Below are 12,537 nucleotides of genomic sequence, written 5' to 3' on the forward strand. Positions count from 1 at the left end.
CCTTGAAACACTGCTCTGGCCTAGGCCCTGGGTTTCCTTCTATTTCACTTTTGCTATTCTGCCCAATTACTGACCCAAACAAAGTTCCTAACACACTCTCTTTAAAAATATATATATATTACTAGAGGTTTTTTGTGGCCTTCTCTGTTATGCTTCCTTGGCATTTGTTTTTCCAAATGGTAAGAAGTTATCATTACAGGGCAGAGAGTAGGAGATGTGCTGGAGCCCCCTGTGCGCAGGGTCCATGTGACAGAGGCAGGGAGTCAGGACGGAGGGTCAGCTGTGGGGAGTCCTCGGGAACACAGGAGTGCACAGACGGGAGCCGGGCAATCCCAGGCACCTGCAGGCACATGGGCACTGCCAACAGGGAACACCCATGGAAGGGGCTTTGAGGCCTTGGGGGAGAGGAGCTTGTCTGACTCTGAGCCGAAACCCTTCATGTGATCACTCACTCAAGCACAGCGATCTGGAAGGCTACACACCGCAGAGCTGGCGAGCGCTGCCCTCCCTGAACACGGCCTGTGCAGGACCCTGAGAGCTCTCTCATCCGAATCTGAACTTCTGCCCCAGCAGGTCCACTTGGGGGCCTGTAGCAGGGGCCTCCGCAGGGACCTCCTTACTGGACGAAGACCGTGTGGTGTTTTCCCCACTCTGCCTCCAAACTCGGGCCCCAGAGTTTGGACGACTGCAGGCATCCTCTGTTCGGGGACAGCCCAGGGCCTGTGAGCACCCACCTGGCCCCTGAGTGCAGCACTGTGCTGGGGAAGCAGACCAGAGAGTGCCCTCTCCCAGGACCCTCTTGCCAACAGGCTGTCAGTGATTAGGGCCTCAGCCATTGCTTTCTTTTGCCTTGTTGACTTAACCAGCGAAGCCCGAGCTCAGCTGGGCCGGACCAGGAAGGGTCACCCTGTTGCAAGAGTTCTTGGACAGACAAAAGGAACAGAGGCACTGATAACATTTGTCAAGCAAACGCCCTATTTTACTAAAAACCCATATAGGTTACATTGTATAAAACACATCCACCCCATCTCTCGGTCCCTTCCTGCCCAACCAAAGAAGGGGAGAGAACTGAGAGCTCATGAGGACAGGGTCCCCCTTCCAAATACTGGGGCTGCCCTGGGCACTCTGATCCCTGGTCCAGTGCACAACCAGTGGGGTGAGTGGAACCCCCTCTTGGAAACAGCTAGGGCACCTGGAGCCTGTCCAGAGCCCTGTCACCATCACAGGCAAGGGCCCTGCTGGGACCACAGACACACCGGCCCACAGCCTGAGCCGCCAGTTGTGTGCACACATGGGCCCTGGCCCAGCAGCTCCCAGCCTCAGGAGGAGGAGACCGGGTACCCGTAGTGCCTGCGGCCAGCCTCGCCCAGGGTCAGCGTCAGTGACAGGCTGGGCTTCCGCTCCAGCTCTGCCTCTGGCAGGCAGTGCTGCGGGGGCCGCACCTTGAAGAAGTCGGAGACGTAACGGACCTGGAGGGGACAGGGAGGAAAGGCCTCACTGGATGGGGACAGCAGCGGGACTGGGGGAGGAGTGGGGTCTCGGGAGGGGCCCTGGGAAGGGCACCGTGAGAGAAGCAGGGCCTGGGAGGGCCTGGGAGGACTGTAGAAGAGAGACAGGGGCCAAGGCAGGCCTGGGGAAAAGAAACAGGGCCCCACAGCCGGGTCTCCGGAGCAGAGAGGGTCAGGGCCCCAAACTCACAGTGAGGCCAGCCACCAGTGCACCCTGCAGGAGGCCGACCAGGACATCGCTCCAGTGGTGTTTGTGGTCAGACACGCGGGTGTAGCCCACATAGAGGGCAAAGGCCACCAGGAAGAACTGCACCGTGGGCCTCAGCAGCCGTGCCCACTTCCAGCAGAGCCGCGCCTGCACATAGAGCTAAGGGGCCAGAGGGCTGGGACTGGGGCTGGGGCTGGGGCCCAGCCCACACGCACTGCAGACGGCAGGTCCAGTAGACTTGGGGCCTCCAGGTGTTGGGAACAAAACCGGCAGCCCCTCCAATCACCACGCCCATCCTTCCACCCTATTTTACAGAGAAACAGAAGCCCAGTGGCAAAGGGAGTGAAATAGACTCACCGCCAAGAATGTCATGCAGTACATTCCAAAGGAGGAGTGTCCGGAGTAGAAAGACAACCTGGGAAGGACAGCGGGGGTCAGGAGGGCCCCGCTCTGAGACTAGGCAGTTCACTCCGCGTCTGCCTGCGGGACCCCTGGTCCCCCGCCCCCTCCCACTGCGTGTCCCGGGTGGGACCCCGTAGGGCAGTATGGCCCGTTACTCCCTTTCCAACTCCCCGACGGTGTGGGATAAAGGCTCTGATTAGGGCTCACGGTCAGACCCTCCGGCCCTGTGCTCAGAACCCAGGGCAGAAGAGGGGTGCGGCAAACAGTTACCACTACAGCTTTCTTCTCACAGTTTCTTTTCGGGATCATGTTCCATCTGCAGGAACTGACAGCCCTGGAGGCACACAGACTAACCAACCGCTTGGGAGTGAGATGCGGAGGCCACGGCGGGACACATCTCAGGACAGGACAGGCCTGGGGACAGGCTCTTGCCTCCGGCTGCCCCTCAGGGCTGCACCAACAGGAAGGCGGGCTGACATGCAGGCGCCAGCTGCCCAACTCAGCAGCCACAGCCCACCTCCAAGCTTGGGAAGGCTTTCTTCCCTGAGTGCAGGCGTTTAAAGGAATCTCTGTCCCATCACTAGATCACTCAGTAACCGAGCCACAGGACTTTACAAGGTCAGTTCAGAGTCACCAAGCCGCCAGCTACAACAAAGAGTGCTGACCACCCCTGGCGCGGAGAGTACACACTGGTTTCCGAATTGCTAGCTCAAGGTATTCAAACTGCCCAGTTCTCAACAAAAAAATTACAGAGCATGCAAGAAAGTAAGAGTGGCTGGCACACGGAGAACAGAAATCTAATAGATGCTGCTCCTGAGAAAGTCCTGATGTGAGACTTAGTACGTAAAGCCTTTCTACCGACCGTACATGGATGTTCAGAGCTAAAGGAACTGTCAGAATAATGTCAACAACAGAACCACAAAATACATAAGCAAACACCGACAGAAACTACAACATGGGAGAACTTAAGAGACATTAAAGAAGCCAAGCACAAAAGACGTGTGGCCCCATTTATGGGAAATGTCCCAACAGGCGGATCCACAGACACAACGTGGGCTTGTGGGCCACAGGAGCTGATGGCTAATGGACTCTGTAGTGTAATGAAAATATCTTGGAGTAAGATAGTGAACATGGCTGCATGACACTGTGGGTTCACTAAAAATCAATGAATTGTACACATAAAAATGGCTACGCTGGTGAACCGTATGCTGTATGAATTGTATTTCAATTTTTAAAAAAGGAAAATAAGGATGTAATTAAATGACAAGTTTATCAGTAGAGACGGTTGGTGACTGTCAGTGCCCACAGACATGCAGTGGGTACTGAAAGTTTAGGGCAGATGGGTCGCCCCTCCTGACAATGGCTGCCTGCTCCAGCGCCCCACATCCCCAGCCCCATCTCAGCCCCTCGGCAGGATCCAGGCCCATGGGCTCCTCCTGGCCTCCCTCCGACCTTGTCCACTCCACAGCGACTTTCTTCTCGGCCCTTCTCCACGTGGCAACTCGTTCATGAATGCCAGCTCTGGAGGGCCCTTCTCTACCCTCACTGACCCCCAGTGGGTGGGAGTGTCTGTGGCTTGGGCTACCCCAGCATGCCCAGAGCGAGGGCCAGCACCTACCTGGACTCGGTGATGTTGGTGGAGCTCCCCCTGCACACCTTCTCTACCTGCACATAGACTGAGCAGTTGACGCGGCTCCAGTCAGGGTCACACACCGCCAGGAAGTTGGGCCGTAGACGGCCTATCATGTACTTGGCCAGGTCTGTCAGCGACTGGCTCACTGCAGCCCCAAACAGGAACGTCCCCAACACCTTGTAGACGGCAGCCACGTAGTTGTTGAAGTCAGAGCGGGAATAGAGACGTTCGGTGTACACCAGGTAGGCCTCCCCAGCCGAGACCTACAAAGGCAGCAGCCACTGTGGGGGTCCCCACCAGCCTTTGGTTCATGGGCCTTGGACCTCCCCAGTGAAAGGGGCTTAGGATCGCTAGTCTCCTTGAGGCCGCTGGGAACCTAAGAGGTTCTTCCCCACAAACCACCCTGGGCATTACTTGACCCCCACCATGTCCCACCCCATCCCTTGCAAGCCCCTCCTGCCTTACAAGGACAATGGTGGCTGTGATGGTGACCCCAGCCATGAGCCCGTGGGTGATGGTGTCTGGACGGTAGGGGTAGCGGATGGAGTCATCTGCACAGTAGAACCCGCGCTTGTATGGGGTGTTCACGAGTGTCAGGATGGCGAAAGGCAGCGAGGCTGGGGGTGGGGGAAGAGGTGGGTGGCCGCGTGCTTCTAGCCCAGCTGCGGCCCCGACCAGGGGAGCCCCAGGGCCCACAGATCGTCCTTCCTCTCGCCCTGGGACACCCAGCCTTCTGGTTTCCTCACCTCTACACCCACCCAGCGGCTAGAAAGAGGTTCTCTCATGGCAAATGGGAGGCCGCTGCCCCCATTAAAACCCCCTTCTGACCCCCACCATCCTCGGATGAACACTCAAGTCCTCCCCAGACCCCCTGTCCAACACGCACCCTGAATCTCCACCCCTATGGCACCCTTTTTGCAATTCAAACACACCCGGCGAGCACCCACCCCAGGGACTCTGCACACGCTCTCTCCCCGATTCATTTCTGACGAACTTCCATCCGGTCCCAGCTCCACCCTCCCTCCCTCCCTTCCCACTACTCATGTCACTTCCACTGAAGGGAATCTCCCTCTCCGTGTCCCTTACCGCTGTGGGCAGTCCTGCAACCACTGTGTGACACTTGACTGTTCCCCCACCCGTCTGTGAGCACCTGAGAGGGTCTGTCATGTTCACGGCTGTCCCGGGAACCTGCTCAGTGCCTGGCTGAGGCAGGTCTTTAAAAGCATCTGTTTAGAGAAGGCAGGCTCCCTGCTCCGGGGGGCACACCACAGTAAGGGCGGAGCGGCCGTGCCTGGGCTTGCCTGTCTCTCGCTGGGCACCCAGTGACCAAGACAGACCCACCCTGAGCCTCGCGAGTTCAGTTCAAAGACGCCCTCGGGAGCCACAGCATGAACAGTGTCACTGTGGCACTGCAGTCCTGGGGACTTGCTGAGTGAGGGCAGCCGGGCAGAGGCCTCCTTGCCCCGTGGGGTAGGTACACAGAGGCAAAGCCAGGCAAGGTGCTCTTTGCCCCCGGTGGGGCAGGCGACAAGTGTAAAAAGGTGTGGCGCTTCTGGGACCCGAACACAGGGTGGGGGGGTGGGGGGTAAGGCTGACTCCTCCTCCTAACAGGCCAAGTTTGAGGAGCCCGGGGACCACTCAGGGAAAAGTGTTGAGCACCTCTGGTGCTGTGTCTGGGGAAAGACTCAGGGAAGGACAGGCGGGCCCAGGACCAGAGCTGAGGGGCTGGGAGTAAGAGCGGCCAGTAAATGACAGCCCGGGGAGGCTGTTGGGAGGCCGGAGGCAGTCAGGGCAGAGGGAGCAAAGTTCTGGAGGTGGCACCACGCCTGCACAGCCATGCCCTGGGGCCTGGAGGACATTAGAGAGTGCAGCTCGCTGTGAGTGAGGTGGGAGGTACAGGAGGGTTGGGACGGACGGGTGCAGGTTGTTTTCAGAGCTCTGGCTGCTGAGTGAGGGCAAGGGTGGAGGCTAAGGCCAAGGAGGAGACCCTGACGCTGGGTGGAAGGGCTGGGAGAGGCTGAGAAATCAGGACCAGCCCCATCCTCGCAGCTGAAGGTCAGGGGCTGGCACAGGGGCCTGGAGTGAGGTCAGCAGCAGAACCCCTGTCCACAGCCCCTTCCCCTGAAGGCTCAGACACCAGCAGCGGAACCAGAGCTGGGCTTTCATGGGATTCAGGAAGCAGAGCTCAGAGCCCTGGACGGAGGGGGGGGGGCCTTCCTCTGCCTGGGAAGCTCTGGCTCAGATGCCCGCACGGCTGGCACTTCCGGGCCTCACTGCCCTGACCACCAGCTGGCCGCTTCCTCAGGGCCCTGTCACCATCTAACGCTGGTCAGTTCATGTCCTCAAGCTTCTAGAGTGGGATCTGCGTCCGCCTGGGCTGCCAGCACACAGCATCGATGCGCACCAGTCTCAGCTCCACCGCCTCCTGGGCCGAACTGGGGATCATACCAGCACCTCCCCTCACAGGACGTTTGGAGGAAAAGGTTCAGTTACTTGTATGTCCCTTAGGGCCTGGCATACAGTGAGTGCCACACAAATGTTTAAATAATTACACAGGTGCTCAGGAAACCATGCTGGGGGCTGGCAGACGCCCACTGAGTACTTGTTCTTGCTGCCACATCGCCCACCCCAGAAGCGGTCTCATCTCAGACATGGGAGGAGGGGCTGGCCTCTGCAGCCGGTCGGAGCTGATCCCTCCATCCATCCCTGCGCGCCCTTCTTCCCCAGTAGAGGAGCGGGAACCAGATGGGGGGCGGGGGGGGCGCTTAGGCCCGAGGGCCCATCCCCGCGCTGGGGTAGAATTCCGGGCTATTGTCCGCAAAGCCTCAGAGCAAACACTCGGCCTTTGTTCCCGGGACCCTGGGGGAGGGGCGGGGAGGGGGCCTCTGGCCTCAAACCCGCCGGACAGGTTTGGCCCCGAGCTGCCCCGAGGCCCCCGGGTCTCTGTCCCTCCGGCCCGCGCCGGCTTCGCACCCCGCCGACCAGCTGCTGTCCCGGGCCAGCGCCCAGCCCTCCCTGGGCCCGTCGGGATGCCGACCCCGGGCGCTGGTGGGGGACCCCCGGCTGTGGCCGAGACCGCGCCCCCAATCCCGCCTCGCCCCAACCGGGCCGCCGCCCGCATGAATCACCGTCCCGGCCGGGCCGGGCCCAAGAGGGAGGCGCGAGGGGCCCATCGGCGGCGACTTCCCGCTGCCGCAGGCAGGGCACGCTAACCCCCTCCCGAGCGGGGGCAGCCGGGGAAACTGAGGTCTGCGAGGACGCGCGGGGCAGGCGCGCAGAGGCAGACCCGCGGCGCCGGGGTGCTCCCCCACCTCCGGGGAGCCGAGAGGGGCGTGCCGCGGCCGCCCCCACCAGCCACACACACCTTCGCGGGGCCCGGCGGTGCGTGCCTCCTGGGAAGGGGTTCCCGCACCCCCGGGCCCCAGCGTCTCTTACCGACCAGCACGCACAGCACGTCGAGCAGCACGAAGACCCACCTCCGCTCCATGCCGTCCCCGTCCCTGGCCGCGCCCGCGACCCCCACGTCCGTCCCAGCGCGTCCCGTCCCGTCGCGTCCCGACCGGGCCGCGGGGGTCACATGGCCGCTGAGCCTGGCCCGGCGGGGCGGGGCGGGGCGGGCGGGGGAGAGACGGGGCGGGGCTGCCGCAGGGGAGGTGCGGACTCTGCCCCCGGCCGGCCCTCCGCGCGCAGGGAGGGGCCAGGGAGGAGAGTTCGGGGACCCCGGGCGCGTACCCGGCCCGCCGCTGTGGGCGAGGAGGTGTCCCTGAGACGGGAGGGGTTGTCAGCCGCCAACGCTGCCCCCCCCCACCCGGGCCTGGAGGCGGGGACTCAAGGACAGCGAGTCCGGGGTCGCCCAGGGCGTCAGGGTCCGGCCGCGCGTGCGCGCGCGCGGCCCCCCCGGGGCAGGCCGGCTGAGTCGCGCTGGGGAGCCGGGGGCGAAAAGGAAGGAAGGAGGGTGGGTGGCTGGGTGGACTGTGAGTAAAGCTGCAGTATTTCCGGACCCACTTGCCGGGCCTTAGCGCATCTCCGTATCAATAGGTATTTCCAAGGGGCGGGGAGAAGTGATGCATCTCCAGATCAATAGGTGGTTATAGGAGGAAGTGAGGGTGTATCCGGACAGGAGAGGTGGGGTGGGGTTCCTTCTTGCAGCAGGGTCACGGGACATGGGTGAGCAGAGGTGGACTGCTAGTAAGCAATAAAGGGGTTTTCTCCCACTTTATTTCTCCCTTTGACTGATTTCGGCTTCAAAGGTTATTTGCCCCAGGGTGGGCACATATTCCCCCCACACACCGAGTTACAGTGGGCGACCCCGCAGATCTGTGGGGTGTGGAGGAAGACGGAGCTCGCACCCCTCCAGTCCACTCTCTGAGCTCGAGTCGCAAGGCCAGGTGGCACTCTGCTGTGGCCGTCTCAGTACCTCTGAATCAGCAAGTGCCTAAAACTTGGGCTGTTGTGGCAATTGCCCAGGGTTTACCTTCACCCTGAAGCTTAGTCCTGGCTTTCCTGCCATCTCTGGCATTTCAGATCGATCAAGTTCCTCAACAGCCGCCGTGGAGGCTGCTGGTCCTGGCAGCTCATGCATTAGCCGTCTTACAGAAAAGCAAACAGGCGCCAGGAAGTGGGAACTTGCTCACAAGCTGAAAGGGTTACTTACGGTCTATGCCCTGGAGCCCTGAGCTGGGAGGCACCTGCGGGGCCAAAGCACCCAAGCCAGGGCAACAGACCTGAGGGACCCATCCCATCCACTGCTCCTCACTGGATCCTTTGAGCTGGAACCTCTGAAGGCCTTGGAGGGTGTCACCACCTCCCGGAGAACCCTGCCTTGAGCTGGCAGGACCCCTGACACCTGGGAGGCTCTTCCTCTCTGGACGTCCCACAGTGAAAGTGGGCAGGTCTTGGAAACAACCCACGTCTGCCGCCCTCGACCGCTAAGACCACACCCACAACCCCACCTGCTCCAACAATCTCAAACTGTTTCCCGGCCTTTTTCACAGATGAAAGGGGCCAGTTGAAGACGGGCAGCCCTGGCCCAAGGTGGGGCAGCTGGACTTGAACTCAGAGCCCTTCGACCCTACTTCCCAGAGGATGACCAGAAGTCTGCAGGACGGGGAGGGGGTTCCAGGACAGGGCCAAGGGGTCTGCGGAAAGGGCGCTGCTGATCTGTGACTCCTGGCTGTCGGCCAGACGGTGGGCTGGGAGTGTCTCTGGACCAAGTACTACCCTATGCTCCGAAACACTTTCCTTGACCAAGTGAGCAGAGACACTAAATAGCTCAGCTCACCCCCAAGACATGATGCGGTCCTGCATGGAAACTTGTGGACCTGGATTTTCCCTCTGCGGTGCGGCGCAGAGATGGAGTAGGAGGAACGCCCCGAGTGGGAGGGCACATCCTAAAAACTGTAGCTTTCTCTCCCGCCCCGACTTCCTCCGAGGCAGCCAGGGCTCAGAATCGCTGGCCCGGAGGGTTTTGCCAGCGTCGGGCGGGGTGGGGCTACACCTGCAGCTACACCGACGAGCTTCAGGCGCCGCTGGGTCCAGCGTCCCTCCTTCCGCGCAGGACGGGCCGGCCGTGCACTGACGCCATTCACGCTGTGAGGTCGCAGCCATCAGCCACCTCAGGGTGGAAAAGGTGCAACAGGACTCTAGCGTCAAGGAGGGGCAGGATCGCTTCCGGAGCACCTCCTGAGGGCAGGGCGGGGCCGCCAGGGGCGCGGGGACCACACGAGGTGGGGAGGAGGCTGCTCCCCAGGGCCAGGTACCTCAGGCAGGAAGGAGCTCCGAGAAGCGGGACATCCAAGCTCCCACCTGCCCCCTCCCTACTGCCCTCGGTCTCACCTGTCCTTAAAATACCTGGGCAGGGTCAGGATTAAAATCTAGTGAGGGTGGCAGGATTAGGACTGGAGTTGGGATTGGGGTCAGGGCGCTCCATCTGCTGGCTGGGATTCCCCACACTTGAAGGACTTTTCACAGAGGGCATCTGCTATCCAGCCTTTGGTGGGGCACCTGAGCCAGTGTGGCCCGCTCTGGCGACAGAGTCTGGCCCACAAGCCAGGCCTGAACGGCTTCTCCCTCACCAGCACATGCAGCGCTGGGCCTGAGAGTGCCAGTCCCCTCTAACTGAACCAACTCCTTGGTGCCTGGCGGTCCCATGCAGTGGCACTGAGGACTCAGAGATCATCAGTTCTTGTCATTTCGTGGCCTCAGCTCAAACAGGTGGGCCCCCGCGCCTGATCTCCACATGGGAGTGTTGTCTAGTTACTAAGGGAGATGCCCGGGAGGTGGCAGGGGTGCCCACTGTGCACCAGGTGCCAACACTCCCTCCAGCTTCTGGCACTTCTCGGGCCCAGAGGCCACTGGACCTGGGGCTTCATCCCCTGCTGAGGGTCCTGGAATGGAGCCTGTACCCCTGGGCACACTGAACAGGTGGATGCTGCCCTCTCCATATGCATAATGGGACCAGGACAGTAGCTACCCACTGAGGTGTAGTGAAGTGCCTGACGGGCAGCCACCGTCATCAGGAAGCACCAGGGAAGGGGAGGGCTAAATGAACATAAAATGGTGGGGGTGGCATCGGGGGTGGCCTTTGTCCAAATCCAGCAGGCCAGTACTGAATGGGGCTCTCAGGACTTCATGATCCCTGAGGCACCACACAACCTCGGAGGCAGGGATAGACTGGGCACCCCAGAAGCTGAGTGCTCGGCAAGGCTGCCTCATGCAGACCACCGACAGCAGCCCCTGCCCGCCACCTCGGCACCAGCTCAGTCCACACTCACGTCTTCCTCGACCCGGAGCTCCAGGAGGGCAGACTGGCACAAACTAGGGCTGGATCCATGTTATTGAAACAGGACCCAGCAGATAGTGAGTGACCTGGTGCCCGCAGCCTGAGGGTGAGTCAGGCGGGCTCTCCGTAAGGGAGCATCAGCAGGGCCACAGCCAAACAAGACACGGATGTGGCCTGCTCCAAGCTTTGGCGGGAGCCGTCTTCACGGTGTCCTCCTGCTGACACATCCGCACGACCACCACAAAGCTGCCAGCCTGCCTCTACGGTCAGACACAATCCAAGCCATCCTACAGGTTCCAACCAAATCTGTCTCCCTGAAGTGCAACCGCCACAGCTCAAAAGCCATGAAGACCACCTGCTCCCTACCAAGGATATGTCCAACTCCTTGGCTATGATGGTCTAGCACAAGGCACTATGCTGCCCTCTGGGCATAATGGCCCACCCCATGCAAACAGATGTCTGCTCCTGTACACCCAGCTGCCACTCCCTGCTGCCCACGTGCCCTCTGCTTCTCATTCCTTCTGCCAAGAATGCCAGTCCCTCCCTGGGAGGCCTGTCCTACTGCAGGCAGCCAGTCAGAAAAACCCTTCTGCCAGGAGAGAGTGGCTGGTTCAGTTACAAGCGACCCAAGAGCTAGTCTCCCCCAAGGACTTTTGCTGGAGCTGCTGGGGAGGAGACATATGCCTTCCGAGGGACCACAGGTGCCTGGAGCTCCTGGTGGGAAGTGTGTGCAAGCACGAAAGTACCTGGGGCAGAGACAAGAGAGGCGGCACGCACTGTGCTCCTGGATCCGCTGCAGAATGTCCCTGACTGTCCCCAGAGTGCAATCTTCCTTGCCTTCCTGAGAAGTGCGAACATTCTCAAGATCAAGAAGGACAGAAAACTTGGTGCAGTTGGCCAAGGAGAAGGCATTCCCAGCACCCCAGTCACAGGCACAGCTGGGCAGGGTGTCCGATGATCCACAGCAAGCCCAGCAGGAGACTGCGACCCGCGATCCAGAGGAAGCAGTGAACAGAAGGATGTCCAGAAATGACCTGGGTGCTGACGGGGCAAAGACTTAAAAGTAACAACTATAAAAAGGTTAAGGAATGTAGAGGAAAAGACAAAAGCAAAGGAGAATGTCAGCAGAGAAATGAAAAAAGCAAGTGCAAATACTAGAAACGAATATACAACAGGTGAGTCACACTCAGTCGGGGCCAGAGGATTAGTGACTTCAGGGACGGTCACTGGAGCGAGTCCATGTAGCATCAGCCCGCGGTCCACTCTGAAGAAGTGACGCCAAGATGGCCCAGGACTGATGAAAGGCATCAGCCCTCAGGCTAAAAAAGCTCCATGCACCCATCAAGCTGCATCCACACGTCGGAGGAGATGACACCACATTTGGGCAAACAGCAAGAATTGTGAGTTTCCCATAAAAAACAATAGAAACCAGAAGTAAATGGAACATCTAAAAATGCTGTAAAAAGAGAGTCAACCAAGAATCCTGCATCCAGAGAAAACGTGCTTCAAAAACAAAGGCAGGATTAGGACCCTGCAGCCAGTGGAGACGCACACCACAGCAGCAGCTCAGGCAGAAAGACGGTGACCCCCCCAAAACACTCATGAGAAAAGAGCCCCGGCAAGGGTGACACTGACTTGAAAGGAGATGGAAAACGGCAGGGTCCCCCAAAGGCCTCAAGGTCCAGCCAATGGCTCCAAACGCAAGGATGCTGCTGGGGGTGAAAACGCTCAGCCACTCCCTGTGGGGTCCCCCACAAACGCGACCTCGCAGTTCAGCTCCTGAGTGTTGCTCAAAGGAATGACAACCTGCATCCACAGACAGCTGCGCACGGGAGCACAGAGAAGCGCACCCCTAACGCTGCCCAAACCGGGAAGTGACAGCATGTCCTCCAGCCAGAGAGTGGGAATGAACTCTCCGTGAAGAAACGAAGACCAAGCCAGAGAAACACATGCACGGGACTAAGGCTGTCCAGCCTGAAAAGCCGTATGTGCACCTAGCACCACC

General features: G+C 60.2%; 1 protein-coding gene across 3 annotated transcripts; it reads right to left on the reverse strand.

Moving 5' to 3' along the window:
* Positions 1–952: 952 nt before the first annotated feature.
* PLPP2 (phospholipid phosphatase 2) lies at positions 953–7,357 on the reverse strand. Of its 3 annotated transcripts, none has more exons than XM_036889893.2 (6): positions 7,187–7,357; positions 4,217–4,368; positions 3,737–4,014; positions 2,074–2,131; positions 1,699–1,863; positions 953–1,469 (listed from the first exon to the last, which is right to left on the reverse strand). In XM_036889893.2, the coding sequence occupies exons 1-6, from the start codon at positions 7,236–7,238 to the stop codon at positions 1,320–1,322; spliced, it is 855 nt and encodes a 284-aa protein (XP_036745788.2). In that variant the 5' UTR covers positions 7,239–7,357; the 3' UTR covers positions 953–1,319. The 3 variants fall into 3 exon arrangements, with proteins under 3 accessions (XP_036745788.2, XP_036745787.2, XP_036745789.2); XM_036889892.2 differs by having other exon boundaries at positions 1,699–1,875; positions 7,187–7,356; XM_036889894.2 differs by having other exon boundaries at positions 1,699–1,875; positions 7,228–7,352.
* Positions 7,358–12,537: the final 5,180 nt, after the last annotated feature.

This window comes from Manis pentadactyla, chromosome 12 (genome assembly GCF_030020395.1).
Source record: "Manis pentadactyla isolate mManPen7 chromosome 12, mManPen7.hap1, whole genome shotgun sequence".
In the NCBI taxonomy this organism is placed as follows: domain Eukaryota; kingdom Metazoa; phylum Chordata; class Mammalia; order Pholidota; family Manidae; genus Manis; species Manis pentadactyla.

What these genes read in the sequence shown, in the direction of transcription:
- PLPP2 (XM_036889892.2), bottom strand. Translation starts at nt 7,238, where the DNA reads ATGGAGCGGAGGTGGGTCTTCGTGCTGCTCGACGTGCTGTGCGTGCTG. An exon ending in CGTGCTGTGCGTGCTGGTCG is followed by an intron (nt 4,369 to 7,186) that starts GTAAGAGACGCT and finishes CCCCACCCCCAG; the next exon opens with CCTCGCTGCCTTTCGCCATC. An exon ending in ACTGCATGACATTCTTGGCG is followed by an intron (nt 1,876 to 2,073) that starts GTGAGTCTATTT and finishes CTGGCCCCTTAG; the next exon opens with CTCTATGTGCAGGCGCGGCT.